Source organism: Jaculus jaculus, chromosome 16 (assembly GCF_020740685.1).
Source record: "Jaculus jaculus isolate mJacJac1 chromosome 16, mJacJac1.mat.Y.cur, whole genome shotgun sequence".
Classification (NCBI taxonomy): domain Eukaryota; kingdom Metazoa; phylum Chordata; class Mammalia; order Rodentia; family Dipodidae; genus Jaculus; species Jaculus jaculus.
This window is the reverse complement of record NC_059117.1, coordinates 19,057,135-19,079,681: the sequence shown is the minus strand read 5'-3', so window position 1 is coordinate 19,079,681 and position 22,547 is coordinate 19,057,135. Positions and strand designations below refer to the sequence as shown.

The window sequence follows — 22,547 nt, the reverse complement described above, 5'->3', positions numbered from 1 at the left end:
AAAGGCACAAAATAGCCTGGATATCCATGACCTCACAGTGCCCGGCACTACCTACACAAGACCCTCATAATAGGAGGAAAAGATGATGACATCAAAATAAAAGAGCAACTAATTGAGAGGGGGGGGGGATACGATGGAGAGTGGAGTTGTGAAGGGGAAGGTGGGGGAGGACTTATCATGGTTTATTGTCTATAACTATGGGAGTGGTTGATAATAAAATTAAAAAGTCCACAATATAAAAAGAAAGAACATTAAAAGTTGGCTGCAATAGGCCATGTGGTGTGTCCCCTCATCTCTTCCCCACCCCCCATTTTTGTTTGAGACAGGGTCTCTCTTTGTAGCCCAGCTTGACCCTGAACTTCTACTCCTCCAGCCTCAGCCTTCCCTGAGATCACAGGCATATGTGTTGGGATGCTCAGCTGTGCCCCTAAACTTAAAACTGTGTGCCATCAGGGCTGCACCTGCTGAGTGCCACCCCAGAACCAGCAGCATCAGTGGTACCACTCCTTCCTTGCCCACTTGGAGGGTTCTGCTTCCTGAGGATAGTTGGTGGATACCTGCTGACCTGAGGTTAGGCAATGGTGGGTTCAAAGAGACTCTTTCCCTGGGGCCCTTCATGGCCGTGAGGCTTTATCTCCTCACCCTTGTTCCCAGTGGATCCTGTGGGTGGCGTGCACCTACAAGTTAGCATTATTATCACGTGGCTTTAGGACTTTTGTGCTTGGGTTCTGTTTGAGCCATTTGTTTGAGGGTGCCTGCAGAGAATAGTTTGTTCTCCCTCTTCCCACCCCTTGGCCCCCTCCCACCTCTTGGCCCCCTCCCCCTTTCTTTCCCTCTCCCCACTCTAGCCTTCTCAGGAATTTTCTGTTTGTCCCAGTCTCATGCTAGCCCTGGCTGACCTGGAACTCACTATTTAGCCCAGCATGGCCTTCCCAGTGTTGGGATTCAAGGGCATAAGTCACTACCTCCAACTTGAGCATCCTTCTTAAAAATTTATTTTAATTTATTTGGGAAAGAGAGAGGCAGGGGGGAGGGGGAGGGGGGGTGGAGAGAGATGATGGGTGGTCTCCAGCCACTGTAAACAAACTCCAGACGCATGCACCATCTTGTGCATCTAGCTTACATGGGTCCTGGGGAATTGAACTATGCTCCTTTGGCTTTGCAGGCAAGTGTCCTGACTGCCAAGCCATTTCTCCAGCCCTTGAACATCCTTTTAAATGACAGATCAGAATTGTTTTTTGTTTTTTTTTTTCCTAATGTTTATTTGCAAGAAGAGAGAGAGAGAGGGAAGTAGGGGAGGGAGAAAGATGAGAAAGGATGCACCAGGGCCTGTAGCTGTTGTAAACAAACTCCAGATGGGTGTGCCACTTTTGTGCATCTGGCTTTACTGGGAATTGAACCCAGGTCATTATTAGGCTTTATAGGCAAGCACTTTAACTACTGAGCCATCTCTCTATCCCCAGAACTGTTTTTTAGTTGGTGTCACTGTGTAAAGGAGATTTTGTGATGAGACCAGAAATCCCTTAGCTGACTCCGAGTTTGGACTTAAGGCTTCCTTCTGTAGCAATTTTTTGGTTATAATGACTAAAAAATAAGAAAGGATTTGGAGTTTGACAGAAGCTACAGGAATAAGATGAGGAATGAGGGCTTGTCATGAAAGCAGATAACACTGTGTCCGTGATGATTGGGAACGGTTTTCTGAAAGCTGGGTTTTGTTTTGTTTTTTTTTAATTTCTTTACTTATTTGAGAAAGAGGGAGAGAGAGAGAGAAAATTGCCATGCCAGGGCCTCCAGCCACTGCATACGAACTTCAGAGGCATGCACCTCTTGTGCATCTGGCTTATGTGGGTCCTGGAGAATCGAACCAGGATCATTGGGCTTTGCAGACAAATGCAGTAACCACTAAGCCATCTCTCCTGCGTTTTTTTTTTTTAAAGAAGCGTTTGTTTGTTTGTTTACTTATTTGTGAGAGAGAAAGAGGCAGATAGAAAGAAAATGCATGTGCCAGGGCCTTTAGCCACTGCAAATTCCAGACACACATGTGCCTCCTTGTACATTTGGCTTCGTGCGTCCTGGGGATTTGAACTGGGTTCTTTGGCTTTGCAGACAAGTGCCTTAACTGCTAAACTATCTCTCCAGTCCTGAAACCTGCACTTTGACAAATCTCCAGGTAATGTGCAGATAAACATTTTAGAGATTGCAAAATGTGAAAATGTAACCATTCAGAAGTTTTCTAAAAGTACCATGGGCTGGAGAGATGGCTTATTGGTTAAGGGCTTCCCTGTGAAGCCTAAGGACCCTGGTTCAAGGCTCGATTCCCCAGGACCCACATTAGCCAGATGCACAAGGGGGCGCACGCATCTGGAGTTTGTTTGCAGTGGCTGGAGGCCACTGCTGCTCCCATGCTCCCTCTCTGCCTCTTTCTCTCTCTCACTTAGCAAGGGGTACACGGGAGGCTGAGGCAGAAGGCTTGCTTTGAGGTACATAGATCTGTCTCAAAATAATGAAAAGTTTAAAACAAAGGCCTGGTGTGGTGGTGCACCCCTTAACCCTGGCACCTCCTGAGGCCGAGATGGAGGGTTGCTGCTGAAGGACAGCCTAGGCCACAGAGTTAAGTTCCTGGTCGACCTCGGCTAGACTGAGATGCCACCTCTGAGAGGGGCTGGGCTGGGGAGAAGAACGAAAGGAAAAGAAAAAGAAAACCAGTGTTGAGGTGTGGCTTATAGAAATCAACACCTCCATGGGATTTTGTCCCTTGTTCTGGCCCCAAGAAGTTGGTGTCCCCCTGAAGTGTAAATCAGTGCAAGTAGCAGCAGCTTTTCCTGGGATCCATCAATAGGCATTATCTTAGTTAAAAAAAAAACAAAAACAAACAAACTGTGTCACAAATGGAACTATCAAAGGAGTAAAATTGTCCTTGCATTTCCGACTTAAGGCTCTTCTTGTGTGCAGCTGCAAATGTCCAAAGTTCAGTGTAAAGCAGCAACATGTAATGGGGATGTCACAGCCAGGGTCAGAGCTTATAGCTGAGTAGGGACGGGATTTGGAAACCTGACGGCAAAACTGGAGAAGCTAGTTTTAAGAGATACTGTAGTCTCTCTCAGTCTTTGCCTGTCTCCTGACCTCCACATGCATGCACATGAAGTACACACACCTGCATGTATACATGCCTACATGATACGCACACACCACACGACCAAAATTTAAAAAGACATGACATTCTTACAAGGTAGCTCTCAGGGACGGGGGTGTAACTCGGTTGGCAAGGTGCTTGCCTTGCCGACGTGGGGGCTTCAGGTGGATCTCCAGCGTCCACGTGGAGCGCTGGGTGTGGCGCTCTCCTCTGACGCTGGTGCTGGGAGAGTGGATACAGGAGGCCCTTGGGGCTCTGCTGGCAGGCAGGCGAGCCTCATCGGGGAGCTCCAGGACAGCAGAGGCCTTGTCTCAAAGAAGGTGAGTTGTGCTCCCCAAGATGAGGCCTGAAGTTGTCCTCCGGCCTCCATACCTGTGCACGTGTGGACATAGGTGAGCGTTCATATACTCACAAACCGAGACAGAGCGTTTGTCTCTGTTAAACACAAGAGGGGGAGGGATTTCTCTCCCTCCCTCTCTCTCTCTCTCTCTCTCTCTCTCTCTCTCTCTCTCTCTCTCTCTCTTACTTGTGTATGATTTTTCTTGTCTTGGAAGCTAAAAATAGCTTGGTGCCCCAAGTGTAAGACCAACTCCCCTGGGTGATAATTCACAGCATCCTCCTCTTGTGTACCTGGCTCTATCTAGAAAAAACCATGGGATAGAGTGAGACCCTATCTCTGTGTCTAGGTTGTGATGGAAGAAGCTGGTATTCATCCTTAGTTTCTCTGTATCCATATCTGAGAATTTAGCCAACCATAGAGCAGAAACATGGTTTTTAAAATGATTTTTTTTAAAAAAATATTCATTTAGGGCAGGAGAGATGGCTTAGTAGTTAAGGCATGTGCCTGGAAAGCCAAAGGATCCCCATTCTACTCTCTAGGACCCATGTAAGCCAGATGCACAAGGGGGCACATGCATCTGGAGTGTGTCTGCAGTGGCTGGAAACCCTGGCACACCCTCACTAATATATTTTATTATTTGAGGGAAGGAGAGAGAAGGGGTGTGTCAGGGTCTCCAGCCACTGCAAACACATTTCAGATGCATGTACCATCTTATGCATCTGGCTTACATGGGTTCTGGGGAATCAGACCTGGATCCTTAGGTTTCACAGGCACGTGCCTTAACTGGTAAGCCATCTCTCCAGCCCCAGAATCACATTTATTTTTGGCTTTTCGATGTAGGGTGTCACTCTAGCTCAGGCTGACCTGGAATTCACTACGTAGCCTCAGAGTGGCCTTGAATTCACAGCACTTTGCCTCTCGAGTGCTGGGATTAAAGGCGTGCGCCATGATGCCTGGCCAGAAACACATTTTTAAATGTGCACATGTACTTTGTTCTTTGTCATTATCACAGATAACACCTGTCTGCATAGCATTTACCTTGTGTTAGGGGTTATAATCTAGAGATGATCTAAAGTATACAGGTAATGGTGCACACCTGTAATCCTAGCATTCAGGAAGTTGAGGCAGGAGGATTGCTAGTTTGAGGATAGTCCTTTTTTGTGTGGTGGTAGGGATTTTGAGCTAGGGTCTCACTGTAGCTCAGGGTGACCTGCAAGGTGGCCTTGAACTCATGGTGATCCTCCTACCTCTGCCTCCCGAGTGCTGAGATTAAAGGCGTATGCCATCATGCCTGGTGAGGCTAGCATTTTGAGGTTCTGTCTGAAGAAAAGAAAAACTTGGATGTCCAATACTATTGAGTATTCCTGGATTTTTCTTGCTGGGGGTGGATAGTCATTTAATTAATTTCTGTGTATACAGAGGAATGAGTGAGTATCCTTGATGTCCATTGAAAGATTTAACTTAAAAGCTGGAACTCTCAAAAGCAAGTTCTTTTGCTGTTTTGGGCAGTGTTTGTCAGCATTTATATTCATTTGCAAACCTGTAAGGTATTTATGATAAAGTAGAATAACTGAATGCCAAGAAAGTTCTCCACCTTCCCAGAGAACGTGTTTTAGCATGTCATGTGTGAACTCCTTTGTCTACCTCATTTATTGTCATGGTGACGTCAACAATCCAGTCGGTTTAGTCAGGTTACTTGTAGAATTGAGAGAACTGCCGCATTGCTTTACTAACGTAGTGTTTTCAGTGTTCATGGGTCCTTTAAAATCAGTCTTGTGATTATCTGTAAAACATTGTTTTGAGACTTTTACACTAGATCTTTGCCAAAAGGCTGAGAAGTGACTGAAACTTTTGCTACCTAGCATTATATCATATGACTTTCCCCCATGTTAAGTAACAATAATATTCAGGTGGATGTACTTTTTTTGTTTTTTTGAGATAGGGTCTCGCTGTAGCTCAGGCTGACCCAGAATTCACTCTGTAGTCTTAGGGTGGCCTTGAACTCATGGCGATCCTTCTACCTCTGCCTCCCAAGTGCTGGGATTAAAGCCATGCGCCACTCTGCCCAGATGTTTTTTTTTAAATCCATTCTCCTATAATTGGTTATGTTTGGGGAACGAGGGAATGCTGAGACTAGGTTCCTAGAACCAGAGCTGGCGTTTCTGGGTTTGAGGGCTGAAGCATCAACAGTTACGGGCCTGTTTCTCCACCGAGCGCCCTTGCATGTCTGTCAGCCCTGCAGCCCTCACTAGCCCAAGGCCTGGCCTCCCATCTGAAAGCAGCGCTGTATTCTGGCCTCAGGTTCCAAGTTGGAGTCAGAAGCTTATTTGTCACCACAGCTCCTTTAACCAGGAACCGATGCCAGAATTTCTTTATACAGAATCCTTTGTACAGCATGGCTGTAATTCTGTGCATGTAAAGTCCATAAGAAGGGACTGGAGAGAGGACTTAGTGGATTGCTTGCCTGTGAAACCTAAGGACCTGGGTTTGAATTCCCAGTACCCAAGTAAGCACATGGTGGTGCATGTGTCTGGAGTTTGTCTGCAATGGCTAAAGGCCCTGGTGAACCCATTCTCACTCTCTATAAATAAATATTTTTTAAAAGTCTCTACTATGGGGAGGCAGTGAAGGAGATAGCAGAGAGGGGGAAAGACAGAATAAAGCATAAAGGAAGAGCTACTGGAGGGTAATAGGACTCTGGGTGATTTCTGTTTTGATAATTGTAGATGCTATTCTCTTATTACATTTACATATTACATTTTTTACTACAGTTTAAAAGGAAGACATGTATAAACTGGCTTGAGTAAATGGATGAAATGGCCTACGCCTTCTGAAAACACTTGTGAGCACATTACGAATGCAAACCATGAATACAGCTTATTGTGTTAGACTATGGTACAGAGTGATAGAGAGGAGGGAAATCTGCCCTGGGAGCATGCAGAGGAGGGAGGCCTCAGTGCTGGGGTCTTGCTGCTGGGGCCTGGCTGTGTGACTTACTGGCCTTGGGCAGAGCTGGCACTTTGTCTGTGGGAGTTTCTCAGAGGGCCACCCCAAAATGCCTTTTTACAGGGTAGGGGTAGATAGTCTGTGAAATGAATGGCACAAAAATTGAATCACCTATAGTGTAAGTTATCCTAACTGTTTGGCAGGTTGACTTAAAAATCAATTGTTTTTTCTGTTGAAAAGACCTTTCTAGTCCACAGGCTACTTGTAGCTTACTAGTTTTTTTTTTTTTTAACCTACTAGCTTTTGGGGGGAAACACTTTTTATACTACAGCTAGAACATTGTAAAAAAAATGTTAACTTAGGGCTGGAGAGATGGCTTAATGGTTAAGGCGCTTGCCTGAAAAGCCAAAAGACCCAGGTTTAATTCCCTAGGACCCATGCAAGCCAGGTACACAAGGTGGCACACGCATCTGGAGTTGTTTGCAGTGGCTAGAAGCCGACATGCCCATTTTCTCTCTTTTCTCTGTCTCTTTGTCTCTCTCAAATAAATAAATGCTAACTTCAAGGTTTATAAGGGCAAGTTGTTCTTGTTGTCCTAGACTTTACACCAGATATGTGGCGCTGGGTCGCACTGGCTTCGGCTTGCCACTCACTCCTTCTGGCTGCTTAACTTCAGACAAGTAGTGCCAGCTGTCTTTTGTACCCTGTGTGACTAGTGGCTGCCATTTGGACAGCATGTATGTAAAGGACATCTGCCTGAAGTCTGCACAAATTTAAGTGGTATATGTATTACAGGCTTTTTTCTTTAACAACAACAACAACTTAAAAAAAAAAACATGACATACTTATTTGATTGATTGATTGATTGAGAGAGAGAGAGAGAGAGGGAGAGAGGGAGGGAGGAAGGGAGGGGACAGGGGCCAGATAGAATGAGCGTGCCATGACCTCTAGCCGTTACAAACAAACTCAGAAGCATGTGCCACCGGCTTTATGTGGGTACTAGGGAACTGAACCTGGGTCATTAGGCTTTGCAGGCAAACACCTTAACGACTGAGCCATTTTTCTGAGCAATCTTGCAAAATGGACAAGAACACAGCCTGGAAGGGAAGCTGTTCTTTGTCTGCAGAAATGAAAATGTGTGTGCTCATACAATTTCTTACAGAAAACTAGGGCTGTTGTGCATGATCCAGGAACCCATCTCTACCCTCCTAAGCTTATTTGAATAAGACACATCATTGACACCTCATGGGTTATTTCTTGGGGGTTAGGCAAGCTGGCTTTCTCATTGCCGTGACATTTTGAGAGGGAGATCGTCTGCTTCACTGAAAAGAGCTGGCTGCATAGTTCACTGTGGGAGTGCAGATGTGGAGCTCTCGTGACACATGTTTTTCCCTGCAGGAGAACTGCGGCACATCACCAAGCTGAAGCCCTGGAGCCTCTTTGATGTACTTGTGGAAAAGTATGGCTGGCCCCATGAAGATGCTGCCCAGTTTACAGATTTCCTGATCCCAATGCTAGAAATGGTTCCTGAAAAGCGAGCCTCAGCTGGCGAATGCCTTCGACATCCTTGGTTGAATTCTTAGCAGATTCTACAAAATGTAGCATTGTGAGCTAGCAAACATTCCCCAGTACATTGGACCTAAGCGGTGGCTCGCATTCTGTAACAGGATTACCGAGAGCTGGCTTCACCCTCAGACCTTTGTTTGCTTTGAGGTACTGTTGATTGACACTTTGCTTTTTGTGCACCATGATCCTGGGGAAGGGTAGTCTTGTCTTGAGCTAAGTAGTTTACTGACCATTTTCTTCTGGAAACAATAACATGTCTCTAAGCATTGTTTCTTGTGTTGTGACATTCAAATGTCATTTTTTTTTCAATGAAAAAAAAAAAAAACTTTCTCCTTTGTGTTTTGGCAGGTTTTGTAACTATTTATGAAGAAATATTTTAGCTGAGTATTATATAATTTACAATCTTAAGAAATTATCAGTTGGAACCAAGAAATAGCAAGGAAATGTACAATTTTATCTTCTGGCAAAGGGACATCATTCCTGTATTATAGTGTATGTAAATGCACCCTTGTAAATGTTAATTTCCATAAATACGGGAAGGGGACTCAAATTTTCAGAAAAGCTACCAAATCCTGAGTGCTTTATAGCCTAAGTTGCATGTAGCAGACTTTCACTGCTCCAAGAGTTTATGTAAACTTTTCATTCCATAAGTTCCATTCACATTGGATTTTAAATAAAATGGCTCTGTCATGCCCTATATGGCACTTTAAAGAAGAAAGGACATGCTTCTCATTTTAAAATATACATAACTTAAGCAGTCTCATTTGTATTTTTGCATATTTTTAAAACTTAAAGAGTGGTTTTCCCTTAAAAGTGTGATGGCCCAGTACCATGTAGTGCTACTTCCTGCAGGCACTCTAAGTCAGATACATAGATTAAATTGAGCAAAAGAAACATGTTAAGTGTGTGGAATGAAAAAATATATATTTTTTGGAAAAGCATGATCGTGTTTGTCTAAGACACAAGCTGTGGTAAATACCATTCTTAGCTCGGTGGCAGGATACTCATAGCTCAAAGGAAAGTGACCATTCATTCCATAGGCAGCTCAGCTTTGTGTGTTGGCTACAGCAATTTTACTTGCCTCTTCATGTCTTTCCATGAATGAGGAAATCACTTCCCCTTTGCAGGTTGCACAATTTTTGTTTAAGCATTTCCTTAAAATTAATTGTAGAATCCAGGACACAAACCATTCGTTAGTAGGCAATACCATTTTAGGATGTAACCTATAGAGGTATATTTAGCCTCTTAGAAGTCAGTGGATTTGAATGTCTTATTTTACATTAAGGTGCCTCGTTTTTCTTGACATTGTCCATTAACATTTATCCATATGCCTTTGCAATAACTAGATTGTGAAAAGCTAACAAGTGTTGTAACAATAATCCATTGTTTGGGGTGCTTGCAGTTGTCTTAAAAATTAAAGTGTTTTGGGTTGTTTTTCCAGACATTGCCTTGGTCATTGCCCTGTGTTTGAAGTGAGAGATTCAACATAAATTTGATATTAGTATAGTTATCACCAAAACAAAACAACAACATTTCTCTTGTAGCAGATATAGTTGTAGGATAGATACTAAAGCTTATTCTAAGGAAATAATTTATAGGCTTTTTAGTTCAGAGATTTAGGGTATTTTTTAAGAGCAGAAGGGACTTAAAAATGAGGCTGTGGTATAGCTTCATTATCTAGAATGTTAGTGACCCCCCCCAAAAAAAGTTTCATGAAAATGCACAGACTGCATTTTGTTTGAACATCACATATTTTCTTATTTCCAAACATCACTGTGAGGGGAACAAGACAAGTATTTTTTTTTTTTGGCCGGGGTGGGGGGGGGGTGGTGGTTGAGACAGGATTTCACTCTAGCCCAGGCTGACCTGGAATTCACTATGTAGTCTCAGGGTGGCCTTGAACCCTCCAACTCATAGCACTTCTACCTCTGCCTCTCGAGTGCTGGGATTAAAGGTGTCCGCCTTCACACCCAGCAAGAGACAGTCCTTTTAGGAGCAGCATTCTATCACATGTGGCTGTGAAACAGAATGTGCTATAATTTATAAGATGTGTACACTAAGTTTTTCTAGAGGCTAATGGGTTCCATGAAGATTCTATGACAGATGGAGGCTGTAGATCTGTGCTCCTAGCCATGGTTTCCACAGGAAACATTCTTGCAAGAACCACAGAGTACATTTGTCTTCCCTATGTCTGCAAAAACTTTTGACTGAAGTGATAGTACACTTGACTGAAATTTGTCTAACACAGTTTTAGCTCACACTGGAAAATAGATTATGAATTTTAAGATGGTATCCCTGTTTTAATATAGCCTAACTAGCTTATAATATAAAAACAAGTCTCCTAGAAAAATCAATATACATTTGCATTAGGTACAATATGGGTTTAGCAGATTTTTAGTGGCATATTGATAAAGAATAGACATGAATTGTTGAAGGCAAACCACTGACTGTCCTGAACATCATAAGTCAGTCTGGTGATTTTAGTCTGTGTGAAGTCTTGATGTAAAATTACAATTAAAACAGCTTCCAAGAGGTGTATATTTATAGGTGAAAAATACTTGGTTCTTCATATACTAAACCAGACATAGTATTAACAAGGTAAAGTAAGGAGACTTTCCATTGGCATAGAAAACTTGTTTCTATAATTTAGATCACTTCCTAAAGACCACTGCTTTCCTCCCATTTTCAAAAATGAGAACGACATTTGAGAGTATGTATGTCTTTTGATCAGTTGTGAAATATCCTGCAGTTCATACAAACGCTTCCATATGAATTTCTTGTGTAGTGGCCCAACTTGAAACTAGGAGAAATTTATAGTGCCTTTAAAGAGGTGAATATTGATACTTTACAAACTACTTAACTTTATTCTGTTTGAAACTTATCAGAAGATGTATAATGTGAAGCCATCTTATGTCTCAAATGTTTTTTTAGTGAATACCATAAGTAGAACTGACAAGAACTACAAAGTTGTTCTAGAGTTTTCTAAAACTTGAATCTGATTGGGATTGGACCCTAAATGAACTGTATTAATGTACTGTCACTAGCTAATTTTCAAACAGAATGGAAATTAAATTTATAAGACATGGTTTAAATTACTAGGAAATCTCATCCAGTCATTTTAAAAATCTGTTTTCTCCTGATTCACAAAATTTGTATATTATGACCAAACTGTGTAAAGTATTTGGATGATGAAAAGTGATGTTTGAAAACCAGTGTCACTGCGATTACACATGTGTCTTCCTCCTGAGAGAGAGAGAGGATACTGTCACTGCTACTGCATATGTCTTCCTCCTGAGAGAAGGCAAAGGCTGGGAAGTTTCATTTTCAAAAATCAGAACTAGCATTTTCTTTCAGCAATAAAATTTTCACAGCAGCCATCTTCATTTTTTTTGACATATTTAAAAACAATGCCCTTTTTCCTTTAGTTTTTGTACTCAAGACTCAAGCCAAATTTAAAGAGTGGGAAAAACCCTACAGCTAGATATTAATCATGGTTTTGAGTAACTAATGGGGCATTTCAGTCAGTTCTAAAATGTGCAAATTAAATATTCCCATTTTTAGGCAAACTACTCATTCTCACCCAATGGTTGTTTGTAAATTGAAGTCTGTAACTCTATCATATGTAATGCATTAGTCATCCAGATTAATTCTGAAAGATGTTAGATACTAAAGTTGTGCAGCATGACTATTTAATTTCCTGTGGCTCTTGCTCCTGGAAAAAAAGCAAAAGGCAAGTAGAAACCATTTTCAGGAAACAACCCTTACTGCCTTTAGCCTACCATTCAAGTTAAGTAGCTAGAGAAAATGGAAGGTTCTTTCCTTTCAAATTATATTTAAAAATTGTAGCTTTTATAAAAATTAAACAGACTTCTGGAAGTTGTACAGGACAATTTGGTAAAACTGACATAATTGTGATTTATTAACATGAATTAAAATGCCCAACCAGTGCTTCAATGTGACAGTATATTTAAAATAAAAAAGTAAAGGTCATATACTGTACTACTTTCACAAAGATCACACAGTTTTGCAAAAGACCTGTCATATGTACAATGCTATATATCAAATGAAAAAGCTGGAAGCAATTTTATACGCAGAAGAAATGCAGTATTTACAGTTTGTCAGGAAACCATCTATACATTAAATTACATTTTGCTTGCAAATAACTGATAAAACAAAATGAGTCATGTCCACACCAAACTATAAAAATCTGTATTGCATTTTTAGACCTAAGATGCACTCACAGAACTGCTGACCAAAAAAAGAAAAAGAAAAAATCCCCATAGTGCTTTACTTAGCGATACTGAATGTGTATGTATAAAATAATAAAGACATTCACTAAATGAAGTGAACGGCAACAATCAGAGTTAAAGATCATGTCGAGTCAGGTCTACTGCCAGAACCGCTGGAATGTTCACTTACAAAATAAAGATACCTACTACTGGCTTAAGAGCACATTTCTTAAGGAATTTTAAAAAGCAAAAATGGGAAAAATACAATGAAAGCACTGGTGTTTTTTGTTTTTGATTTCTTTTTTTTTATACAAAGTTTCATGTACAAGCTTTAAAAAGTACCTTTATAGGTACATGTGAAATATACAGTTTATTTTACAGAACATTTTAAAAAATGTTATTGGAGTCCATTTTAATGCCACCCTGAACCATGGTAATTATTCTGAAATGTTGGTGGCACCTGTGCTCTGTGAATTGGAATCTGTCCAGGCACTGGAGATGCCTGCTGAGGTCCTTGCACCCCATGTGGCAGGGCCACAGAGCCAGGATGAGGGTGAGGACAGAACCCTGAAGCAGTAGGTGTTGGAATACTGTTTGGTCCTTGGGGCTGGAGATGAGGACCTGCAACTGGCAATGGACAATGTGGCCCTGTTCCAGAAGGCTGGTGTTGGGGTCCCGGTCCCAAAGTCGTGTGATGTGTGGCTTGTGAGGGATACGGTGGTACAGCTGGATGAGCACTTGTAGGAAAAAGTGGAGGTCCTTGATGAGGTGGGTGGTGTAAGGCTTGACCTGATGTCGAATGATGCCCAGAAGCCAAAACACTGGCTGGAGGAGGAGGAGGAGGTGGGGGGGGTGCTGAATTTACAACATGCTGGTGTTGTGCTTGTAGACCTTGCAGTCCTGTAGAAGGATGGGGTGGTGGATGGTGATGGGGGGCAGGACCAGGGGGTGGGGGTGGGGGTGGTAAATGATGTCCAGCAGTTTGAGGATGAATGTGTGACCCAGGAGTAACAGCATGAACTGGCCCAACTACATGTGCGACAGTGTGTTGCTGATGAGAATTTGGCTGTTGTACAAGGTGTGGTCCTGGAGCAGGCGGCGGCGGCGGCGGGGGCGGGACGACAGCAGCCGCAGTCTGATGGTGAATGGTAGGGTTCTGAGAGGGCAGAAAATGCCCTGGAGTAACATGGTGTCCTGGAACTGATTGCTGGCTTGTGGTGCCGGGAAGTGCTTGATTTGGTCCGGATGTAAACACAGTCTGTTGGGAAAGACTACCTTTGAGCTGATTATAATTCTGAAAGTTTGCAGAGGGTTGCTGGTTTTGATAGTAAGACGAAGAAGGAGGCGGAGGAGGTGGAGGGGGTGGTGCCGAGCTGTTGAGACTTTGTTGGTTAAACTGACTGTATGTTGCTGAAGATTGTCCTGAGGGTGTCTGTGTAAATAATGCTCCAGAAGTTGCCTGTTGAGTGTTGGCTTGAAGGTTCTGTGCTGCTGGATAAAAATTTCTCTGAGGCTCTCGCTGAGGAGTTCCGACTTGCGGTGACTGTGAGTGATGAGGCCTGAAGGGAGATCCTAGCTGCTGTGAAGGCGGCTTTGGTGAGAGATAACCATGCTGCACAGGCGTGTGAGGCGTGGAGGACTTGGGAGGGTTTTCGGTGTGAGGTGAGGGAGGACAGTGCAACTTTGGTGGTGCAGAAGACAGCTTTTGTGGAAGTTGCTCGGCTGCACTGCGACCATGGGGCTGAGGTGGGTGGTTCTTTGAAAGTGCTGGGGTGTTACTGGACAGCTGTTTTTGTTGGAGTTCTGTTTTCAGGTGAACACTGCTCTCAGCTTCTGAAACAGTAATTGTTGCCTCCCATGGATCTGGTTTTGTGAGTATTTTCCCATGTGACTGAGCAGGAATTACGGGTCCAGGTGAACCAGGCTACAAAGAAAAAACACATCATGTAAATTATATATCTGTATATCAAGTATGTAACTTAAAAAGCATTTTATGTACTTGAGGTTTGCTTTTCTGGTACTTAATTCTATTTCTGCCAGGCGTGGCGGCGCATGCCTTTGAGCCCAGTTACTCAGGAGGCAGAGGTAGGATGACAGCCTTGAGTTCAAGGATACCCTGAGACTATAGAGTGAATTCCAGGTCAGCCTGAGCTAGAGTGAGACCCTACCTCGAAAAATCAGTAATAATAATAATAATTATTTTTAAAGAGGGCAAGAAATGGTATAAAATTGAGAAGTCAGTTGCTTGAGTTGTTGAAAGGTCAAGTTTTTCTTCCCAGTATATAAGTTCTCATAGTGAATGAGAATAAACAGTTTTTATTTATTAATTTTTTGGGTTTTGTGAGGTGTGGCCTCAAACTCATGGTGATCCTCCTACCTCTGCCTTCTGAGTGCTTACTACACCAACCTCCCTCCCCCATTTTGATTTTTAATACTCTTTCACATTCCTTACAAAAGAGTTAACATAGTATAAAACTATTATCTTTTCACTAAAAAATGAAATCCAACCTCAGATTCTTCATTCTTGAACTAACAATATACATGCTACATCTGATAATCACATCTTCATAGGTCAGGGTATTATTCCTTTTATTTATTTGAGAGAGAGAGAGAGAGACAGAATGGGCAGACCAGGGCCTTTGTAAATGAACTCCAGATGCATGCACCACCTTGTGCATCTGGCTTTATGTGGGTATTAGGGAATCAAACCTGGGTCCTTTGGCTTGACAGGCAAGTACCTTAACCACCAAGTCATCTCTTCAGCATTGTTATTCCTTTTAAATGAATGTTACCTAACCTTTTGTGTATAGAGAATTGATCATGAAAAAGTTTACAGTTTCTTAGGCACCCTGAGAATAGAAGTGGGAAGAAATGTAAGCTATTTAAGTGTTTTTAGAAAATCAGTGAATGCTTTTGATGGGAAATGTACAGAAATGACAAATGAGTATGTGACACAGCAGGGGAAAATCTGTATATCCCAGCTTTTCAGAAGGGCCACAGTCAAAGGTCAATTATTACCTTGCTCACTTTTGAAGGGCTTTTACAAGTGTTTTGAGAAGTGTCAGGGGATGGACATTCATTTGCAGCTGTGGGTTCTGGATTTTCAGGATCAGGGTCTGTAAAACAGAAGAAACCTATAGTGAATATAAACTTACATGATAAATATTGCCTGTCAGTGACACAATACAAAAAGTGTACATTGTATTATTTAAACTGACTTTATATAAGCTCTCATTACAATAGCCATGATAGGTCATCTGCTTACTGACCTTCCATAATGTCACTGAAAACAGGGACTAGGCCCTTAGCGTGCACTTGGGGAATGTGATTTGAATGAGATGAAGGTGAAGACTGAACATGGCTCGGTGAACATGAGACACATGGTGATTCTCCCCCTAGAGATGAAGCAGAGCACACCCACAGAGAACATTAGAGCTCACCGAGAACACGGCCCCGGACCGCCAAGTCCACTTGGTGGTGGAGGACTAAGCTTACTTACCACTGTCTCTGTCTTTTCGGTGGTCACTGAGGAGTAAAGCTCTCTGGTAGCTCCTTTCCCTTACTTGCTCCACTGAAGTGGAGGCAGTCCTGTAAATTAAAATGACACCTTAAATCAAGGAATCTTCTGCCAGCTAGATTATTCTATCTCTTGATGGGCAACATATCTTTGCAGATCATGGATCTTGCAGTACTGGAAAAACACTTTGGTATAAATCTTTGTAAAGTTTTGCCCTAGCCCAGACTGACCTAGAATTCACTATGTAGTCTCAGGGTAGCCTCAAATTCAGTGATCCTCCTACCTCTGCCTCCTGGAGAGGGGGGACTAAAGGCCTACGCCACCACCCAAAAGGTTTTCACAGCTCAAGCAAAACTGGAACTTAAAATCCTTCAGGCAAAGATTTTTTTAAATTTTGATTACCAGTCATGCCCCTGTTTACCCTGGGATGAATGAACAGTGAAGACTAGTTCACTAACACAAGGCCTCCTTCAAAAGACTTACCACTGAACTTCTGGCTCATTCTTTTCGCTGGCAATAGCTTCTTTAACAGGACAGTTATTGCTGGCTTCCTCAGAAGAGGTGTTATAAGCAGTAGCTGGCGGTGGTAAAGGAAGGCTAGCAGTGTTTTCTACCTGCTCCCCGTTTTCCCCACTGGGGACACATCCGTCACTAGTGTTGCTCAGGTTTCCACTTGCGTGGGGCGATACACTAATGAGAGGAAAGTTTTCTGTCTTAGAGCCACTTTTCCTAGCTTCACGTTGTCGCTTACGATATTCTAGTAGAGAAACCTTAAATAAGAAAGAAAAAGCAAATCTTTTACTTGTCTTACGTATCAGAATCAGTTCATTATTTTTAAAACTGTATTTATATTAAGTTATGTAAAATAATTTGCTTTTCAATAAATAATTAACAGGTATCAAGCTTCTACTATATGCCAGGCATTTTACTTAAGAGGATTTACATATATTATCTCATTTAATCCTCACCAAAAAACCTAATAAATAGAATTTTATCATCCCCATTTTACAGATGAGGAAATTGAGTAACTCACTCACTCAAGGTCACACAGCTGGTGAGTGTTGGAGCCGGGATTCGAACCTAGGTCTTACTTGAAAGCCCGTGCTCTTTCCACTATACTACATTGCTTTCCACAAAGTTGCCAACTGGACTCTGTTATGAAAATTGAAAGCACACATCACTATAATTCTATGTCTTGTAAAGCAATAAGCCTATGAACAAAAAAAAAATACTGTTTGTTCCCCTTTTGTGAAATAAGACATTCTAACTGTCTCAGCCAGGGAATTTATGTATTAAGGTATAATACTTATTTCTCATAATTTTCAACATTCTCTTACATCCATGGCTTAAATAATGTTAAGTATTCTGGGATGACAAGAGAGGCATATTTTTATACACGGCTGTTACCTACTTAATGTAAAATAAAGAGAATTAAGAGCATATATACTAACCACCTCTTATTTTGGTGGGAGTAACTGTCTAAGTTACTCATTTGGTGAAATAAATTATCTGAGGCTTCTGTCTCTGAAGCCACACTTTCTATGAGGCCTTTCATATTAATAGATTTTTTTTTTACTTTCTTGGAGATATTTTCTAATTACTTATAAAACATTTAAAAATGTACACATAAAAATGTTAACTTGAATGACTAAATTAAGAATGCCATACAAATAAATACTATAACCAATAATTACCCTTAAGAGTAATATGGAAAAAAAATCTCTATTAAAAGGACTGTAAATTATTAAATTGTAACCTTTTTCTTTTGTGGTGGATTCTGGGGTGTGCAATTCCCGTCGATCAAATTGTCATTAACCGTCCGTCCGAAACCAGAGACAAGCCCATCTTCAGAAGTACAAAACACAGCTGTTTCCATAAACATGCCTCTAGTATCATCCTGCATCAGGCACTTTGACTCACTTATTCGGAAGCCGCCTCCAACCTCCAACTGATGTGAGGGTGTCAAGTCCCTCAAGTTGGAGTTCACTGAGAAATTAACTCCCGTTCTGTCAGGACTCTTTACCCAGGAAGAATACATTGTATTGCGTCCAGAGTGAGTTGAGTCCAGCTGGCTGTTGGGGTCAGTCCTGTCATGGGCTGGTGTTTCCATGGTTTTATGGACAGTAGCTGGCTCGACTACATCGAGTCCCAGTTGAAGATCTGACACAGATTCCTTTTCTCCTGGGCATGGCCTGTTGACTTCAGTCCTACTTCTAGGGCTGGTATAGCCAATAGTCTTTATTTCTTGCAGACCTAACTCAGTTAAATTGGAATTTCTAAAAGGCCCCAGTGTTAACATGGTTGAAGGTCTGTCATATCCCTGTTGACAAAGAAGATTAAAAAAAAAAAAAATCACACAAATACCAGTGTTTTTGGTCCTATTTAATATCTACCAGTTCTTATTCAAAATAATATTAAGGGGAAAATCAGCAATGTAACCTTTTTTGTAGGTCCTTACCTCTTGACTGTAAGTGCGTCTCTTTATTTCTGGAGAACTTTCTGGTGAAGAAATATTCTACATAAAGGAAGTAAATCAGAATTAAAAATTAAAATATAACTAAATCCATGGTATTTGTATAACTGGAAACCTAAAATGAGCAATTGTTGGAGACTTGTTTCCTGTTTTTTGTTTTTAATTTTCCATTCCCCTAAGAAGATACTTGTTTTTAGGTCAGTCTGATACACATTTAGTCTCTTGTGGATACTAATAAGAGGAAAATCATGGTCATTGAAGTACAAATGAAAATTGTTGGGGCTAGGCACGGGGGGGCCATGAGTTTGAGGCCACCCAGGGACTACCTAGTGAATTCCAGGTCAGCCTGGGCAAGAGTAAGGCAATACCTCAAAAACAAACAAACAAAAAAAAAGGTGGGGCTGGTGAGATGGCTTAGCAGTTTTAATGTACTTGCCTATGAAGCCTAAGGACCCAGATTCAATTCCTCAGTACCCACGTAAGCCAGATGCACAAGGTGGCGCATGCATCTGGAGTTTGTCTGCAGGCCTACTGACCCATTCATAGCCTCTCTCTCTCTCAAATAAAAATATTTTTTTAAAAAAGTTGAGCTTTGCATATCAACATTTTGTCATTAAGATGCCTTCCTTGCATTGTGCCTTCCACATTGAGAGTAAAGAATAAATCTAACTTGTAATCATAAAATTAAAAAAAAAAAAAAAGTTGAGCTTTGGCTAGAGAAATGGCTCAGTGGTTAAGGCTCTTGCCTGAAAAGTCTAAGGACCTAAGTTTGATTTCCCCAGTACCCATGTTAAATCAGATGCACAAGGAGGCGCATGCATCTGGAGTTCATTTGGAGGCCCGCCCTGCCCATTCTCTGTCTCTCTCTCAAATGAATTAAGTAAAATTTTTTTAAAAAATTGTTCCTCTTCAAAAAAAAGTTAAATTTATATAGACATGGGTTCATAGTTTGCTCTTGTAGTTTCTTAGCATATTAGTTAAAAGTATAGGGAAACCCAACTTTTAAAGAAACCCTATTCCAGGAGTTGAAGTTTTTTTCCCCCATTGGAATTTCTTACCTCAAAGTGCATGGTATTTCCTGGTGTACCAGGAGTTACTGGGGTAACTGGTGAATATATGGGTTTATAACCATTTCTGTAATTTTCATCATCTGATTTTATCCGTGGAGGAGTGGCAAATGATGGGTCCACAGGAGTGGTGTCTGTGTGAGTTGGTGTGGCATATGGAGAAGGAGTAGGTGTGGAGGTTTCTGAGTAAGCAGAGTCTAGCAATTGGTAAAGTCTTCGTTTTTTAAGTGGTGTAGTTAAATCTGTTGATGAAATTATTATAAGAAAATTATACTGCTGCTATTTGACGTCAACAAAAGCAAGTATGATTTTCCCCCTTAAAACTACAGAGTTAAAAAGTGGTACTAATATGAAACAATCTCCCCTCTAATCCCCCAAAGAAGTTAATTTCAGTATTAGAAAATAGCTTGCCTGAGGCTTACAGGCCTAGGAGTTACAAAGAGATCATACAAGCACTGATGGGTACCATAACTGGTTTGTAAGAATTCTCGTTTAGAATCTGAAAGCACTCAGCCCCAACCTCAAACAACACTGTACTTCAAATTGAGGCTTCATGTGAAAGGTTTGCAGTAGAGAAATGAGAAAATATATATCATGATTGCTTCTCTTGTAAACAGCAGTAACTGAAATGTGCCTGTTAAAAAGCTACATCTATCCTGCCACATTCCTTACACAAACTACTGAGAAGAAATCTACCTGGAAGGGAACAGCTATCATTTAATAGTAGTGGGCTTTTATTTTCACCATTGACTGTAGGACTTCTGGATCTTTCTTGACAGGGTGAATTGAATCTATGTAAAATAGTTGAATTTTCTTCCTCCAGGGCTTGTTTCAACCATCGCTGAATAAAACAAAAACAAACGGACAGGAATCAGTATGTAGCTGTGTTTATAGCCCATTAGGACAAAGGCCAATCCAAAATCATTTACTTTCAAGAGTAGTACGATGAACTGAGATTGACTTGTGACTTCTAGATTTTTATGAATTTACCTTTTTGCATGAGCCAGATATATTTTCAGTTGGTTCTTTTTTTCTCCTTTTTTCTGAAAGGAATGGTGATGTAAATCTAATGTAATGCTTCGGAGTAGAGTACACGTGGGGACTGTATGTGAGGCCTGGTAAAGAGTTGAGCTGAGTAGCTAACACTTCAGGATCAGTGGTTATGCGCAGAGGCCTTTCGGAAAGGCTGTCTGAAGGCTTTCCTGGCTTCTCATTCTTCTCACTTAACCATTCATTGACCAAGTGCTAGAGGGGGAAAAAAACTGGATCACCACTTGTGTAATTACACAGATCCTACTATAGAATATTCGCACCAGATTAAGTGTTGGTATGTAATCTAAAACAACAAATTGGCTTATTTACTCATACCGTGTTGTCCCAAAACAAAACAAAACAAAATCTGCATGCCAGTCTCCATTTTCTTCCTTATTTACTAGTATTCTGAGATGTACCATATAGGACTTTATAGCTACAAAACACATAGTTGCTGTTGTTTTGTTTTTTTGTTTTTTTTTAATTGGTATTTGCAAGCAGAGAGATTGGGAAGGAAAAAAGGGGGCATGCCACAGCCTCCAGCTACTGCAAATGAACTCCAGATGCATGAGCCACCGTGTGTATCTGGCTTACATGGGTTCTGAGGAATCAAACTCTGGTCCTTAGTCTTCACAGGTAAACGCCTTAACCACTAAGCCATCTCTCAAGCCCCATTGTTGCTTTTATAAAATTATATAAGGACATTAATTTTGTGGCCAGGCATGGTGGTATGTTCCTATAATGCCTATATAAACTCAGGAAGTTTAGACAAGAGATTGCCCTCAGCTCCAGGGTAGCCTGAATTACAAAGCAAGACTTGATCTCACTGAATCTAAGAAAAGAGACGCAAATAGTAGTATGTATTTGATATGAGTACCACATATGCAAAATCCAAGTTTCTGCTTCTGTTATGAATGTTGCTAGCAAAATCTGATTGTAAGCATGTGGCTATCATAATTCTTAGAGACAGGATAAAAAGAAGTATCCACATTGAAAATCCTTGATTTTTCTTGAAGGGGTTTGAAATATCTCTAAAGTTTCCATGCCCTGAAAATTTCATAGTTCTTCTGTTTATTCTTTGACGTATTACAATGTAAGTCAGGGTTTTTAATTTGGAGGTGGAGGAGAGAGAGGCAGTGCTAAGGATGGAATCCAGTGCTTTATGAATGGCCCGGGTTTGATTCCCCAGTACTCACATCAAGCATGCTGCACAAAGTCTCCCATCCACCTGCAGTTCATTTACAGTGGCAAGAAACCATATTCTCTTTCTCCTTCATGCTCTCTTAAATAGAGTTACAGGGCACACATAAGGTTTTTAGAACAATGTCTACTGAATGAGGCCTTTAATGGTATCCAGCCACTGCAGAATTCTAGATGCATACACCACCTTGTGCATCTGGCTAATGTGGGTACTGGGGAATCAAACTCTGGTCCTTTAGCTTTGCAGGCAAGCACCTTAACTGCTGAGCCATCTCTCCAGTCCTGTTTTTAGTTTTTAAATATTATTTGCAAGCACAGACAGAGAGAGAATAAGCATGCCAGTGCCTCTTGCCATTGCAAATGAACTCCACATGTATGTGCCATTTTGTGCATATTGCTTTATATGGGTACTTGGGAACTGAACCAGGTTGTCAACTCTGCAAGCAAGCCCCTTTAAGTGCTGAGCTATCTCTTTAACCCCCAAAGAGCTTTTAAGTTGAGACTTAGGTAGGATACAAGAGTTAATATTTCACAACAGAGGGATGCAGGAGCCCCCACCACAGACTATCAATTTAAATAAACACATTGTGTGACAACAATTTAGTCATCTAGTGATTAAAGGGTTTATGTGATATTTGTAACTGGGAAGTCTTACTTTAATCATAAGCAAAAATTGTAATTATATTTTTGTCCTTCCACTACGGACAAAAATAGCACTGCTGTTGAAGGTACATATTGGCTTATGGTACAGTAGAAAACAAATTTAAACATTAGAGATCCAATAAAACCCATGACTCTCTGGCAAGGATTAGCTTTTGCCATTAAAATACAGGTTCACAACATGTTATTTAGCATACTTTTCATGGTTTATCAGCCTGCCCACAAATTATATGGAATTAGGTAAGAACAAAGAACAAACACAGTCTCAAGTACCTTGCTATAAAAGTGTGAAAAGAATTCATTTATACCCTAAAGATTGCTGGGCTTCTACTCTAGCTATTCAGAGTGGGAGAAAAATAGCATGAAAGACTGTAGTGTTATTTC

General features: G+C 41.2%; 2 protein-coding genes across 12 annotated transcripts in view; one reads left to right on the top strand and one right to left on the bottom strand.

The window, feature by feature from the left end:
• The window catches only part of Srpk2 (SRSF protein kinase 2), a 238,872-nt gene extending 229,445 nt beyond the window's left edge, over window positions 1-9,427 (top strand). For all 7 annotated transcript variants that reach the window (XM_045135485.1, XM_045135484.1, XM_045135483.1 and 4 more), the window contains one exon: window positions 7,818-9,427. In XM_045135485.1, the coding sequence (XP_044991420.1) occupies window positions 7,818-8,002 (185 nt within the window). In that variant the 3' untranslated portion in view covers window positions 8,003-9,427. The remainder of the gene's footprint in view (window positions 1-7,817) is intronic.
• A 2,453-nt stretch (window positions 9,428-11,880) lies between these two features.
• Kmt2e (lysine methyltransferase 2E (inactive)) overlaps window positions 11,881-22,547 on the bottom strand; it is a 99,817-nt gene continuing 89,150 nt past the window's right edge. For 3 of the 5 annotated variants that reach the window (XM_004652885.3, XM_045135479.1, XM_045135481.1), the window contains 10 exons: window positions 20,262-20,516; window positions 19,968-20,112; window positions 19,263-19,513; window positions 18,190-18,246; window positions 17,488-18,051; window positions 16,215-16,501; window positions 15,714-15,802; window positions 15,484-15,609; window positions 15,233-15,330; window positions 11,881-14,138 (listed from right to left, as the gene is read on the bottom strand). In XM_004652885.3, the coding sequence (XP_004652942.1) occupies window positions 12,627-14,138; window positions 15,233-15,330; window positions 15,484-15,609; window positions 15,714-15,802; window positions 16,215-16,501; window positions 17,488-18,051; window positions 18,190-18,246; window positions 19,263-19,513; window positions 19,968-20,112; window positions 20,262-20,516 (3,384 nt within the window). In that variant the 3' untranslated portion in view covers window positions 11,881-12,626. The remainder of the gene's footprint in view (window positions 14,139-15,232; window positions 15,331-15,483; window positions 15,610-15,713; window positions 15,803-16,214; window positions 16,502-17,487; window positions 18,052-18,189; window positions 18,247-19,262; window positions 19,514-19,967; window positions 20,113-20,261; window positions 20,517-22,547) is intronic. The other 2 variants (XM_045135480.1, XM_045135482.1) reach the window with 2 other exon arrangements.